Source organism: Nuphar pumila, chromosome 5 (genome assembly GCF_984573655.1).
Source record: "Nuphar pumila chromosome 5, dmNupPumi1.hap1.1, whole genome shotgun sequence".
NCBI lineage: Eukaryota > Viridiplantae > Streptophyta > Magnoliopsida > Nymphaeales > Nymphaeaceae > Nuphar > Nuphar pumila.
In genome coordinates, this window is record NC_143253.1 from 35,057,485 (window position 1) to 35,071,740 (window position 14,256).

General features: G+C 35.7%; 1 protein-coding gene across 5 annotated transcripts in view; it reads right to left on the reverse strand.

The window, feature by feature from the left end:
* Positions 1-11,705, reverse strand: part of LOC149837351 (alanine--tRNA ligase-like) — a 172,619-nt gene extending 160,914 nt beyond the window's left edge. For all 5 annotated transcript variants that reach the window (XR_016431900.1, XM_090005981.1, XM_090005980.1 and 2 more), the window contains exons 1-3: positions 11,406-11,705; positions 10,470-10,708; positions 2,866-3,006 (exon numbers count right to left, since the gene is read on the reverse strand). Coding sequence is in view for 4 of the 5 variants with exons in the window: in XM_090005981.1 (XP_089862107.1) it covers positions 2,866-3,006; positions 10,470-10,708; positions 11,406-11,688 (663 nt within the window). In the remaining variant the exon portion in view is untranslated. The remainder of the gene's footprint in view (positions 1-2,865; positions 3,007-10,469; positions 10,709-11,405) is intronic.
* Between the last annotated feature and the right edge of the window lie 2,551 nt (positions 11,706-14,256).

Consider the following 14,256-nt stretch of genomic DNA (forward strand, 5'->3'; position numbering starts at 1 on the left):
CCTGCAATTTTTAACAAAACCTGTCAGTTTGCCTTCAATCCCAAACCCACCGGATTCCGACCAAGATTGTCGAAGCTGTAATTCTTCCTAAATTTGTAAAAGGCAAAAATCCTTGCCTAACTGTCCTCTGTCACCCTATAAAATTTGGTGCATTTCTATGGTAGGTTAGTACTCGAAACCCTTCTGTCATTAGGATAGGTCTAGGCTAAAAGGCAAAAATCATGATTTTCTAAGATTTTTTATTAATTTTCATATTAGAAAATGCCAAAAAAAATAGTTTTCGGATTCCATTCCATTCTTAGAGTTAATCTAGGTGTCCATGCCAAATTTGGTGCAATTTCAAGTTCATTTGTCATGTGAGTTAGTTAAATTGTCAAATGCGGGCGAAATTCAGTTGAAATTCAGTGTTTTTATGATACTTTTTGCATTTTTATAGTTTTAGCATGTATATAATCATCTCATATCATATTATGTTTGATTTTAACTTCATTTTCATTCATTTGAATTTCAAAATTCCCATTTTTACAAAAATTATTTCTGAAAACCCTAATTCCAATGCCATAGTTCTGTTATCAGGAGCATTTTTCGCCTCAATTTTAAATTTCCAAACTTTCATTTTCGTATTTTCACATATCATCTTGTGTTTTATTTTATCTTCATTTGAAATTCAAAGTTCTCAGTTTTACAAAATATCTTTCTGAAAACCCTGATTTCAAGGCCATAGTCTTGCTATCAAGGGCATTTTGATCATTTTCATCCCAATTTCGAATTTCCAAATCTTGTTTTCGTATTTTCAATTCATTTTCATCATATATTTCTTATGTTTATATCAGGAATGTGTGAATCAGGGTTTATATCTTGGTAAAATTCGATAATTTCCTCATATTATCGGATAAATCCAGATAAACCTACCTTTTTGTGCTAAGTTGTTTTCTAGTTTTGCAGGAACATTCAAAGAACATTCAAGTGGAAGACTTAGCTCATTTATTTCTTTTTCTTATTCAATTCAATGTGAATATCAGATGTAATATTTGGAATAAGATTTACATTTTCTGCTTAGAATAGGGTGTATTGCATATAGTTTGCTTTCGTAAATTCAATATTTGATGTATGATTCATGCACATTTTTTCAAATCCACTATAGTTAACACGAATGGCACGTGCACAAGCTCTTAGGGAGCTGACAAACTCTGTGGAATTCGTATTTATGGTCATAGTCAGAATACGAATGAGACACAGATTTGTAATCTTCGTATTAGCCACATTCAGCCTACACTGGTAGGCTATTTTCAAAATGCATTGCATTTTTTAAAACAAAAAAAAAATCTTGAATTCATTAGAAAATATCTTTCAAATCCATATACATTCATTTCATTCAATTTGCATCGTGAAAGTATTTCAAACAATCGCATGATTTTATTTCAATTCAGAGAAATCGATTTTCTAAAAAATTTCAGAGTCTTTCTCAGAAAACAATTTTCTCAAAACTCTGAGTTTTCAAATGATGTTAAGTATTTTCTCATTTCAAATCATGATTTTCCAATGTTCTAACATCCTCGAATTTCAAAATCCAAAGTCTTCAGAAATCGATTTTCTCAAAATCTTTGAATTATCTCTGAAACTGGTTTTTCCAGAATTCTCAAATCCTCTTCAGAAATCGATTTTCATTTTAAAAAACAATCCAAATCTCAAAATCAATTTTCTCATGGTTCCAATTTTCCTGAGAATCCATTTCCATTCAAAAGTTATTTTCCAATGAAATTCATGATTTTCTCAGAATCATCACTTTTTCCAAGAAATTTTTCCAAGTATATTTCCAATATTCCAAGCAAACATCATATTTCTCAAACTTGCATTTTTCAAAATCTCATAGCGCATGCCTGATTCTCTGTGCATTTAGGAAATAGAGCATGATTTAGATATTTGAACTTAGCTAAGCACGCTTTTGATCCTTGATTCGATTACCCCTGGTAAAGGCGTCAGGAACGGTTGAACCTCGTACCGACAGGCAAGTCCCATTCTACGGAATTTTCCGCAAATTTCAAAAACGGAGGCGAGTAATTTTCAAAAATCATTTTCAAAACTTTGGTCGAGTTTGACTCGCAGAATCGTTTCTCTCTCTCGCAAAGGGAGGAAAAAAATTTGCGATGATAACAGAAGCAAATTCTTTTCATTGTGATGGTGAAAAGGGTTCAATTTTATGACCTTAAATTCACAAGGTCCCATCAATTTGTATTTGAATTAGCATGAGCAAGAGCCATACAGGATAATGCACATCCTATGTATGCATTTGGGTGTCCCAACAAACAACAAAAATGACTATCATAAAAACTTCTACATACTAAAAACAAAATATAATAGTATACATATTCAAATAATAATTAAATAGATACTATATTTTAAGTTCATTAATTTTTTTTCAGGATTTAAGTTCATGAATTCTAAAATTTGCAATTGACTGATTGATGCATGGATAAATGGATGAATGACTCTAAAGCTTTGTCATTGTCTTTGACTCTTTATCATGACATGTGAGGATGGATGTGCATTAAGTAAATGAAAGAAACAAGAAATCATCAACTTGTATAGTCTTCCAGTATGGAGACTTGGATGCAAATACATAGTAACATGCAACATAACCATGTTAAGAAAAATTAGTAACAAGATTACATACTCTCTTCAAGATGGACAAGTCATATATTTAGTCATAATCTGAACCAATAACTAGGAGATCTTATCTCCAAATCATAAAGAATAAAGGACCAGGTATAATTCCAGACTTAAAACACTTCCATTCCTTCCCCATAATGAGCCAAGATCATGTCCTTAGCTTTCATAGATATAAATAATTCTTGAAATACTTACCTTACAACCAAAAGGCAAAACATGCCCTGGAGGTAAAAAGGTCAACCACATATCACGTGCTTCAATATCAGCAGCAATGCCCAACTTCTCATCACCACCGAAATAAGTGGCATACATTCGTTCTTTAGGTAGCCGATATACCTGTAAAAATGTAATCACACAAATCAAGTTAAAACTAATGAGTAATGTCCAATGTTGTGAAAAGCTTCGCGCTCCACCAAAAATGAAGCGAGGCGTAAGCCTTGAGGCATAAAATGTAAGCCTCAAAAATATATTTTTGAGAACTTAAAAAAAACTTTAAAAAATATCTAAACATACAAATAAATAAAAGAAATAATTTATTGATGAAGCAACAACCAATAAGAAATAGAAAATCTCTAATAAATACAAAAAAATATGAAATTGACATGTAAAAGTAACATTAATGCAATAACTTGATCTATGTAAGTATCTAACAAATAAAATATGAGCATTCAATATAAAAATTAAGTAAAAAATTTAACACTCAAATTTCTCAAGTCAACATCATGTCATCATCATAAAATGCATATAAACAGCATTCAATATACAAATTTTCAAATAACATGGTTGGTGATCGAACAACTCCACCTGTGTATAATTGTTTAGTTATACACTGCCGGTCCCAAGCCCGGATAAAGGAGGAGGGTTGCGGTAGGCCTGTGACAGCCAGCATAAAAACTTAGTCATACCCTGTGAAAATGAACCAATTTGAGAATTTCATTGGGGCGTTCCCTACTAAGCGACGCGCTGTACTCTCTAGGCCCGGAGGCAGTGATAAATGGGCAAGGGTTGCTAGGTCGTCGCCCAGAAGCGACGCGTCACACCGGCGCCCGGGTGTGGTGTCAAATAGGCAAGGGTTCCCTCACTTTGTTGGACGGGTGGGGGTAAAGAAGTTAGTCCAAGACCATAAAATTAGGTTAGCCACTTGGAACATAGGGTCTTTAACTGGTAAGTTGGTAGAGTTAGTAGATGTTATGTGTAGGAGAAAGATTGATATTTTATGTCTACAAGAGACCAAATGGGTAGGTGAGAAAGCAAAAGTGATAGAACGTTGGGGATATAAGATTTGGTATACAGGAATAAATAGGAATAGGAATGGAGTATGGATTGTTATGAGTCGTCAGTTTATAGATAATGTAGTTGAGGTCCGTAGGCAGGATGATAGAATTTTACTTATTAAATTAGTATTAGGTACACATATTATTAATATTATTAGTGTTTATGCACCTCAAGTAGGTTTAGATGATTCCATTAAGCGTCAATTTTGGGAAGATTTAGATGGAGTAGTACAAGGGATATCTTATGGAGAAAAGCTTTTCATCGGCGGTGACCTTAATGGACATGTAGGCTTTAGTAGGGATGAATTTGAGAGTATCCATGGAGGCTATGGTATAGGAGAAAGAAATGAAAGTAGAGAAAGGATTTTAGATTTTTGTTTGTCCTATGATATGATCTTAGCAAACACTTGGTTTAGGAAGAGGGAGTCTCACCTAGTAACATTTAAAAGTGGGGTTAATACGAGTTAGATAGATTTTTTTCTACTTAGAAAGAGAGATAGGGGTTGTTGCATCGATTGTAAGGTTATATCGGAAGAAAGTGTAGCTACACAACATAGAGTCTTAATTTTAGATCTTAGAATTAGACAATGCCGCAAAAGGGATAGACATAGGATAGATCCTAGAATTAAGTGGTGGGCACTGAAAAGAGCTAAACAATGAATGTTTGTAGAGCAAGTAGTTAAGGAAGCTTATTGGTGTCTCGAGGAGGATTCAGAATCAATGTAGAATAAGATAGCGGGTGGCATGAGAAAAGTGGCTAAAGAGGTATTGGGTGAGTCTAAAGGCGGTGCACCACTAGGTAAGGATACATCATGATGAAACGAGGATGTCAAATTAGCTACTAAGGTTAAAATAGAGTGTTATAGAAATCTAAGTAAGAGTCGTGATAATGAGAATTTGGAGAAGTATATGATAGCAAAGAAGGAAGCTAATAAAGTAGTTCGAAACGCGAGGGCTAAGGTATATAAGGAGGTTTATGACAAGTTAGATACCAAAGAAGGCGAGAAGGATATTTATAGGCTTGCAAAGATAAGAGATAGGAAATCGAGGGATTTGGGTATGGTTAGATGTATCAAAGATGAAACGCAAAGGGTTTTAGTCAAAGATGAGGAGATTTGCATATGGTTTTTATTGATTTAGAGAAGGCGTACGATAGAGTACCTAGGGACGTTCTCTGGTGGACAATGATGAAGAAAGGTGTTTCTCTCAAGTACATTAGTATAATTAAAGATATGTATGAAGGAGTAGTAACCAATGTCCGCACTTGTGGAGGGGTCACAACCAATTTTCCTATAACGGTTGGGTTACATCAAGGATCTGCTTTAAGCCCTTTCCTATTTGCGATAGTGATGGATGAGCTTACGAGATCAATTCAAGAAAATGTACCGTGGTGTATGTTGTTTGCTGATGATATTGTTTTGATTGATGAGTCTAGAGTTGGGGTTAATGCTAAGTTAGAATTATGGAGACAGACATTGGAAGCTAGAGGTTTTAAGTTGAGTAAGAGTAAGACTGAATATATGGAATGTCGGTTTAGTAAGCAACGAAGTAGTGATGGGAGTGTAGTGAAGTTTGGTGAGCAAGAAATACCGGTGAATGATTATTTCAAATATTTGGGATCCATCATTCAAAAGTATGGAGAAATTGATGGAGATGTAATCATAAGATAAAGGTTGGGTGGATGAAATGGAAAAGTGCAACTAGAGTGTTGTGCGATCGTAGAATGCCTTTGCGGTTGAAGGGAAAGTTTTATAGGACGACTATTAGGCCCGCTTTACTATATGGTACGGAATGTTGGGCTGCCAAGAGACATCATATTTAAAAAATGAGTGTAGCTGAGATGCGGATGCTTAGATGGATGTGTGGAAATACAATAAAAGATAAGATTCGGAACGAGGAGATACGTAAGAAGGTAGGTGTTGCACCCATTGAAAATAAGATGCGAGAGAATCATTTACGGTGGTTTGGACATAGGACTATGGACAGAGGCTTTTCATTCTGTTGTTCACATTATTAATCGCCTGCCCATGAAGATTTTAGAAAATAAATCACCTTATTTTATTTTATTTGGGAAGCATCCTAATTATGATAAACTAAAAATTTTTGGCTACATGTGTTATGTTCACATTGACTCTTCTCTACGAAACAAATTTGAGGCTAAGACATCAAAGTGCATATTTGTTGGATATGCAGATCATCATAAAAGGTACAGATGTTATGATCCTAACAATAGGCGAATCAAGATATCTAGAAATATAGTTTTTGATGAAAATGATTTTGGAGATGGAGAATATGAATGAGTTATTTTATGACCCATGGCTCAGTGCAGAGCTATTCTCTGATGCAAATAACGAATGCTCTTCTTCATGTGCTCAAGGGATAACCTGTCAAGATTGAAACAGTGGAATACAGGAACTTGAAATAGAAAATCCTCTAGAGATTAATAAGTTTAGTGGGCAGGTTTATAAGAGAAGAGAGAAGGGCTCCCTTTTGACTCTGAATGATACTGAACAAGAAGCACTTACCTCTTATTCGCCCAATGACACCACTTCTCCAGTTTCTACTACAGTGGCACTACCATCCAGACGATCAGAAAGAGTTTGGCATCCTATTGAAAGGTGGGTTAGTTATGATAATTTTACCATGGATTTTCAGCTATTTTGTCACAGATTGAGAAAGAGACCGAACCTAGGCATTTTTATCAAGCTATTAATTCTAAAAGATGGATTCAAGCCATGAACGAAGAAATGGAAGCTTTGTATCAATGTCAAACATGGACAGTTGTTCCTCGACCTTCAGATAAGAATGTTGTTGGGTCGTGATGGGTTTACAAGATCAAATACAAACTGAATGGGAGTGTTGAGCGATACAAAGCTCGTCTCGTAGCAAAAGGATTCACGCAAGAATTTAGACAGGATTATGGTGAAACCCAGTGTTGTTAAAAACGCGCCTCAAGGCGCAAAAAGTGTGCCTCACCTTAAGGCGAGGGGCGTTATGCCTTGAGGCGCACATGTGAAGCGCAAAACCCTCAAGGTATGCACCTCATAGGCCTAATGACAATATGCCAATGCAATACATTCTGCACAAAAAGAACAACTCATGTTGCACTGTGATAGCACAAAGAGAAAACTATTGTAAGCATCTCCAACATAATGACATAGGCTGCAACGGACTTAACATAGACTGAAACAATCTTGACATGTACCTATTTTGAAGTGTATCAGCAAGTAGCTGCTCATATATATTTCAATAAAATTCTTTAAAAATTTTCTTAAAATTGCTTCGATATTTTGTTTTTTCAAAGTTCTACATTTATGCACTAAGCCTAATGACAGTTTTGAATTTCTGTATTAAGCACATTGACAGAAAGTGATCTATGTGTTATGTTCCAGGGCAGTTTTGATTCTTTTTAGAAAAGAATAATTCGGTTGTTTTTTTGTCCACAAGGATGCTTACTGATATTCTATGTTGCATTTCATGAGCAGATGTACGATGTTTATCGTTTTTTAAATTTTTCTATTTTTTACATGTTAATCTCATTTTTTCAGTATTTATTTGAGATTTTTTATTTTGTGTTGGTTGTTGCTTCATCAATAAAGATTTGTTTATTTATTTATAATTTAGATATTTTTTATAGTTTTTTAAAAAAAAACTTTGAGGCTTACGCTTTACGCCTCGAGGCTTACGCCTCGCCTCAGATTTTGGTGGAGCGCCTCGCTACGCCTCAACGCTTTTCACAACACTGATGAAACCTTTAGTCCAGTCATGAAAATGGGAACAATTTGCATTATTCTTTCATTGGTGGTAGAATATGGTTGGATAATAAGTCAGCTAGATGTGAAGAATACCTTTCTTCATGGAGACTTGAAAGAAGAAGTATACATGGAGCAACTGCCAGGATGTACAGAAGGGGATTCAAAGAAGTATGTCTGCAAATTAAATCGAGCACTCTATGGCCTGAAACAAGTGTCTCGATCTTGGTTTGAAAGTTTTTCCTTGGAAATTCAAAGACATGGTTTATATCGATCACAATTGGATCATTTCATTTTTATTCGTCGAGGTAATGAGTTTACTACCTTCTTTTTGATATATATTGATGATATAATTATTACAGGAAGTAGTGAGAACCATGTTCAAAAGACTAAAGATCTTTTGAGTCAGATATTCAAAATGAAGGACCTTGAAGTCCTTCGATACTTTCTTGGAGTAAAGGTGGATAATCAAGAAAATAAGCTTATTTTGACCCAACATAAATACACAATGGATCTGTTAGAAAAGGTTGGAATGAAGGGTTGCAAACCACTTGCTACTCCTAGTGTGATTAATCAAAAATTAAGTACACAAGATGGAGACTTATATCATGATCCCACCAAATATCGAAGTCTAGTGGGGATGCTTCAGTATCTTACATTTACCAGGCCTGACAACACATTTTCAGTCAATCAAGTCTCTCAATTCATGCATGAGCTAAGGACGGGACATATGGATGCAGTAAAAAGGATATTGAGATACCTGAAGAAAACTGTTGGAGTTAGACTTTTGTACACCAAAAGCATATCCATAAATATTAGTCATACTTACTCAAATGCAGACTGGGCCGAAGACCCTGATGATCGAATGTCAGTTTCAGGTTATGGTGTTTTCATTGGCGCCAATCTTGTTTCCTGGAGTAGTAGAAAACAGAAGGCAGTGGCTAGATCTAGTACCGAATACAGGGCAATGGCTGCTGCTACGGCAGAAGCAACATGGACTAGACATTTGTTAACAGAGTTAAAGGAGTTTATTGCTAATTGCATTCTCCTTTGTGACAACCAAAGCGCTATTCAAATATCTCTTAATCCCATTCATCACAGCAAGACCAAGGACATTGATATTGATCAGTATTTTATCAGGCAAAAGATTGAAGACAAAGAGATTGAGCCTCATTATGCTAGAACAGAAGACCAGGTGCCTGGTTTGTTCACTAAGGGGCTCACAAAAATGTCATTTTTGGTTCTTAAAAAGCAAGTTGTCCATGATTCAAAATCATGCACAACTTGAGGGGGACTATTAGACAGGACAGATATCCATGTATTTGTATTCGTATTTGTATTTGTATTTGAGTTTGTATTTGTATTTGAGTTTGGATCCGGATCTGGACCGGATCCAATCTACATATGTATTACATGTCCAACTTGTATTGGACATACTTGTAAATACTTGTAACTTGTTAGGGTTACTTGTAAAAACCGTGTATTAGGTTTTGTGTTTAATATTAAAAGGAAGAGGTCACGATTTTTCCTGTATGAAAAAACATGATTGGTTGCATCGTCATTCTCTTTCCTCTCTGCAATTTCCTGATTAGCGATTTTGAAGAAATCTAACACAAATTGCTAGGAAACCTCATTAGATTGGATTCCTTTTTACCACATAATGTCCTCCTATCCAAGTTGTGGTAAGGCATGAAATGGTGCAAAATGATGAAACTCCACAAAGAATGATAGAAAGCTTATTAGGTATAATGAATATGATAGGATAAGTCAAGGCTTAGCTGAGAAGCAAGAGAAAGAGTTCTTGAAGTGAACAAGAAAAGGGAAAGACAATATAACCATGATGAATTAGTGTCAAATACATACAAAATCATAATATGAAACTTATTATTAACACCAAAATATCATCTGAAAGATAATGATATGAAAAACCAAAATTAGGGATGAACCAAAAGATTTTTTCCCTAGGTTACCTGCCTGATAGCACTATCTTCTCTCTATTTTTTATCCTAAACTTCACTCGGTAAAAACAAATATGGTTCTTGAGTTATCCTTTCTGCAATTTATGATTTCCAAACTTAATAAAAGCAAACTGAAAATCAAGAACACTTTTCGCTCACAAGTGCCTTTTTGTTTATAAGCTTCATTGTGTTAAGAGCACAGGAGTGGTAGTAAATTTTATATATATAGAGAGAGAGAGAGAGAGACATTTCCATCATCACTACAAAAAAATTGTATTACAAACTAAACAATGTTCTCCATTATAAACTCATAACTAATACAATTTGCTGCATCTACAATGGGAGTTCCATCATAAAGGAAAAACATATTGATGGAATATTAGTCAATAAGTTTATCAGGATACAAACGGAACTTAGTAGGAAACTATTGTGTTTCAATGCGTTTTCCAACACCTAGCAATATGACACATCCTAGAGATCATTATAGATCCCCTTCAAAATGACATTATTGTTGGTACCCATACCCAGTCCACAGGTATGAACTCAGTGTTTCAGCTAAATATATCCAACAATCCTTAAGCTATCGTGAACATACCAGCCCACCTTATGGCAGCCAACCAGAGAAGGCAAACTCAATTATTCATCAACCCAAGAGCAAATCCTGAACTATGAAACACGTTAATATTTCTAGTCTGAATACAAATATGAAACCTGTGAATAGTGAATTCAAAAAACATGAATTTAAACAATAGATTGAATGACAGAGTATAATATAAAGCCAGACACAATGTCACAATGAGCTTTACTCCACTAACCTCTGTAAGAAGTTCCATTGCCCATCCAATGGCTTCTTTCTTGAAATAATCTCCAAAAGACCAGTTTCCTAGCATCTCAAAGAATGTATGGTGATATGTATCTTTGCCCACATCATCAAGGTCATTGTGTTTCCCACCAGCACGTATGCACTTTTGAGTGTTACAGACACGGTTGAGTTTACTCAAAGGACTGTTAGGATGAACAGTTCCTAAAAAGATTGGCTTGAATTGGTTCATGCCTGAAAAAGAAAGGCCATTTGGTTAGAGCAAGAATCATTCTTAAGATGCAACAACCCAGAAAATATTTGATCAAAGAAAAAAACTACACAATTTTCTTTTGATCAATGTTACAAGAAGTATGAACAACAACAACAGCCCCAACAATTTCAGGAGACCTAAAAATGCATTGCAAGTAAAATAGATATTTCTCTTGCAGATAACTTTCAACAATATTCGGCAGTACATTGGAGAAATGAAAATGGATTAAATCAAAAAAAGTTCAGTAACATATAAAGGCATGCCTACTCCACCAGTCTCGATGATGATTAGCTGCCAAAATCATGTGTTATTTACTCTCAAAGCATTTATTTTAAAGTTGTTTATATTAGCTAGGTACTCAGGTTCAATACATAAGACATTTGAGCACGGAACCTAATTCTTGTAAACGTGATTTGCCATCTTCTTAGAGAATGGTGCAGAGGCTCAATATGGTTTGCTTCTGTCCAACCAAACATGTAATAAGTTGGCATTGTACTCATACAGACCAGGAAATCACCATATTTCAATTCACTGTCAGGAATAGATTATCGAAATCAATTTGATTCGACATAATCAAGATAATGTCAAACAATATCGAAATCGAAAAGGAAGGGGAAAAAAGCACACAAAAAAGGCAATTCAAAAAGAAAGACGCTCGAAAGTCGCGTGATCGATCACCTGCGTTGGCGAAGAGCAAGGTGGGATCGTCAACGGGGACTACAGGGCTCGACTTCCAGTTGACGTGGCCCTTTTCCTCGAAGAATCGGATGAAGGTCTCCCTCACCCTCTTGGAGGGCCACTCCAGTGTGTGGTGAGGGTGGGCTTCGGAAGGGTTGACTCCCGGCATGGCGAACAACGGAACGAGCAGGCCTCTCGTCCACCCAAACCTAACCCTAACCCTAGCTGCTGCTGCTGCCTCGAGGGAGCGTCGGAAGAAAATGGGTTGCAGCAGGCTTAGCATGAAAGGTCCAGGGCTTCCCCAACTTACTCGCCCTTTTAGACCCGCATCCTTTTCGCGGGGATCGGATCATCGGCGTCTGTTAGGCGCCACTCGTGTGATGTGTTCCTTGCCTCCCAAGTTTGAACCATGGAGCGTTAAGATTATGCTGCCAATGTGTCGGACTTGTACTGGAACCGATCCGTTTTCATCTAGACATTTGACGGACTGGAACTGATTTTGCGTCGGCCCCACGAAGACCCGAAGTTTCGCAAATCTGGGATCTACTATCAAAAGGGTATGACATCTCTCGTATAAAAGAGAACCAAGCAGGTTATATGTCCCCCCCCCCCGCAAATCACTCTACAAATCTACTATCAAAAGTCATTTTTCCGTGTGTGTCTGCATTATTTAGCATCGAAGTCCGATGCGTTTGCAAAGACTTAAGTACCCTTTCCCGCCATTTGCGCCATGAAACGATATTTAAGTAAAGGACAAAAATATTCTTCTACTAGAGTTTGCAAATACTGAAGTACCCTTTCCTGTCATTCGTGTCATTAAACGATGTTTTGATTAAGGGATAACAATATCCTTCTACCAAAAAGGGTTAAAATCATCATCATTTTTGCCCTAAGGAGTAAACTCCTCTGCTTTAACAAGAGCTCCACGCAATGTCACCCTAAACCTTCTGAATCACCATTTGACGACGCACCATCTACTGTAACTGAAGCTCTCTTTGACGATGCAGTCTTTGGTCTACTGCCGCCGGAGCACCCTTTCCGATCGTCTCTTGTTGTTAAAGCGTTGTCGGAACACCTACCTTCTAGGTGTTTCTCCTTCACTGTCGGATTAGCAAAACTTGTGTCTTAGAAGGTGAGTTGTGTGTAAGTTTTTATTATGTAAACAAATCTATTTGTAAATCCGAATGCTAAATCTTACAAGTGGTTGTACTATACATGCTAAATAACACATATTTTCATACTGAAACAATAGTCGTCAAAGGCAACGATATGTACTTATGAAGGTTAAATTTCTACAATGATTTGTGAGTTTGAAATTAACAAAAAGTTGTATATTTAATACAGTAGTGATTTGTTCGATGTAACAATGATTTATACGTTTAAAGCAGTAGCGATTTACGATTCATGATTTATACATTTAAAGCATCAACGATTTGTACATTTAATGCAGTAGCGATTAATGTTTTACAACAATATGTACTTATGCAGGGTTCGATTTCTACAACGATTTGTACGTTTGAATGAGCGCTTTGTACTTTTGATGCACCAACAATTTATACGTTTGAAGCAGTAGTCATGTGTATTTATAATTTATGAAGTTACCACGATTTGTACTTAAGTTTGCTAAATTGTACTATGATGTTTACTTAGGAAGCAAAAATATTACAACGATATGTACTTATGAAGGGTGTGAATTGTAGAGTGATTTATACGTTTGAAGCAACAACGACTTATACGTTTGATGTAGTAGTGATGTGTAAATACGAAGTTACCTCGATTTGTACTTAATTTTGCTAAATCGTACTATGATGTTTATTTATGAAGACAAATATTACGATGGCTTGTAATGTTGGTGATTGTGTAACGAATGTGGTAATTTATAATAATATATATTTGGGAAAGTGGTTGTAACATACAATGATGCAGTTAAATTTATATGTTGTGCATGTTAGTAATGACTACAATTCGTAAGATAAGAAAGCTTTTGTCGTTTGAGGGGTTGACTCTTGGATAAATCATCCATCAATACAATATATATGAGGGTTATGTAAAGAACATTGAGAATGAAAAAGATAGGAACAAAACGTTGGATATTTATTATGCAGATCCCGATCCATCAGATATTGAAGATGAGAAGCAAACGACGAAATATGAGGAAGAACTACAGATGTAAAAGAAGAAGAAGGATGACGAAGAGAAGGAAAAGCAAATGAAGGAGGAGGAGGATAATGAAAACTATATGCACTTATGAGGCAAAAGGATTTCTCCTTGCCGACCATGCAAAATTAAATCTATATGCACATCATTCTTCAAGTTATCTGTCATGATCGTTAGTTTCATCGCACTATACTATGCATCGAGTTTTTATTTACCATGTCAATAAAAGAAACGGCTTGTCGTATATGTGTGTTGACAACAACGATTCAAGAGACAACAATTTAATGACATCTACGACGTTGCGAAGCGATTTCAGTTTTAATCGCTAAATGAACAACGATTTGAATATTCACATCGCCACCGCAATTATGCAACAATGTAAATGTCGCACACACACACACACACACTTCAATGCCATAATACAAGTATCATATAAATCGACACTAGCGAATACATAATATGTTACAAGTCGATATACATAACACATAATATATTACAAATCGATATAAAAATTCAGCACAATAGTTACAAATTGATATTAACAAACAAAACAATATCTCGCAAATCGATAGTACGTTACTACAACCGCGATTTGCGTTATACTATTCCAATGTTTTCTATACAAAGGCAAATCGTTGTTGCTTACATAGACATCATTGCTTAAATCGCAAACATCACAACCAGAATCTAGGTC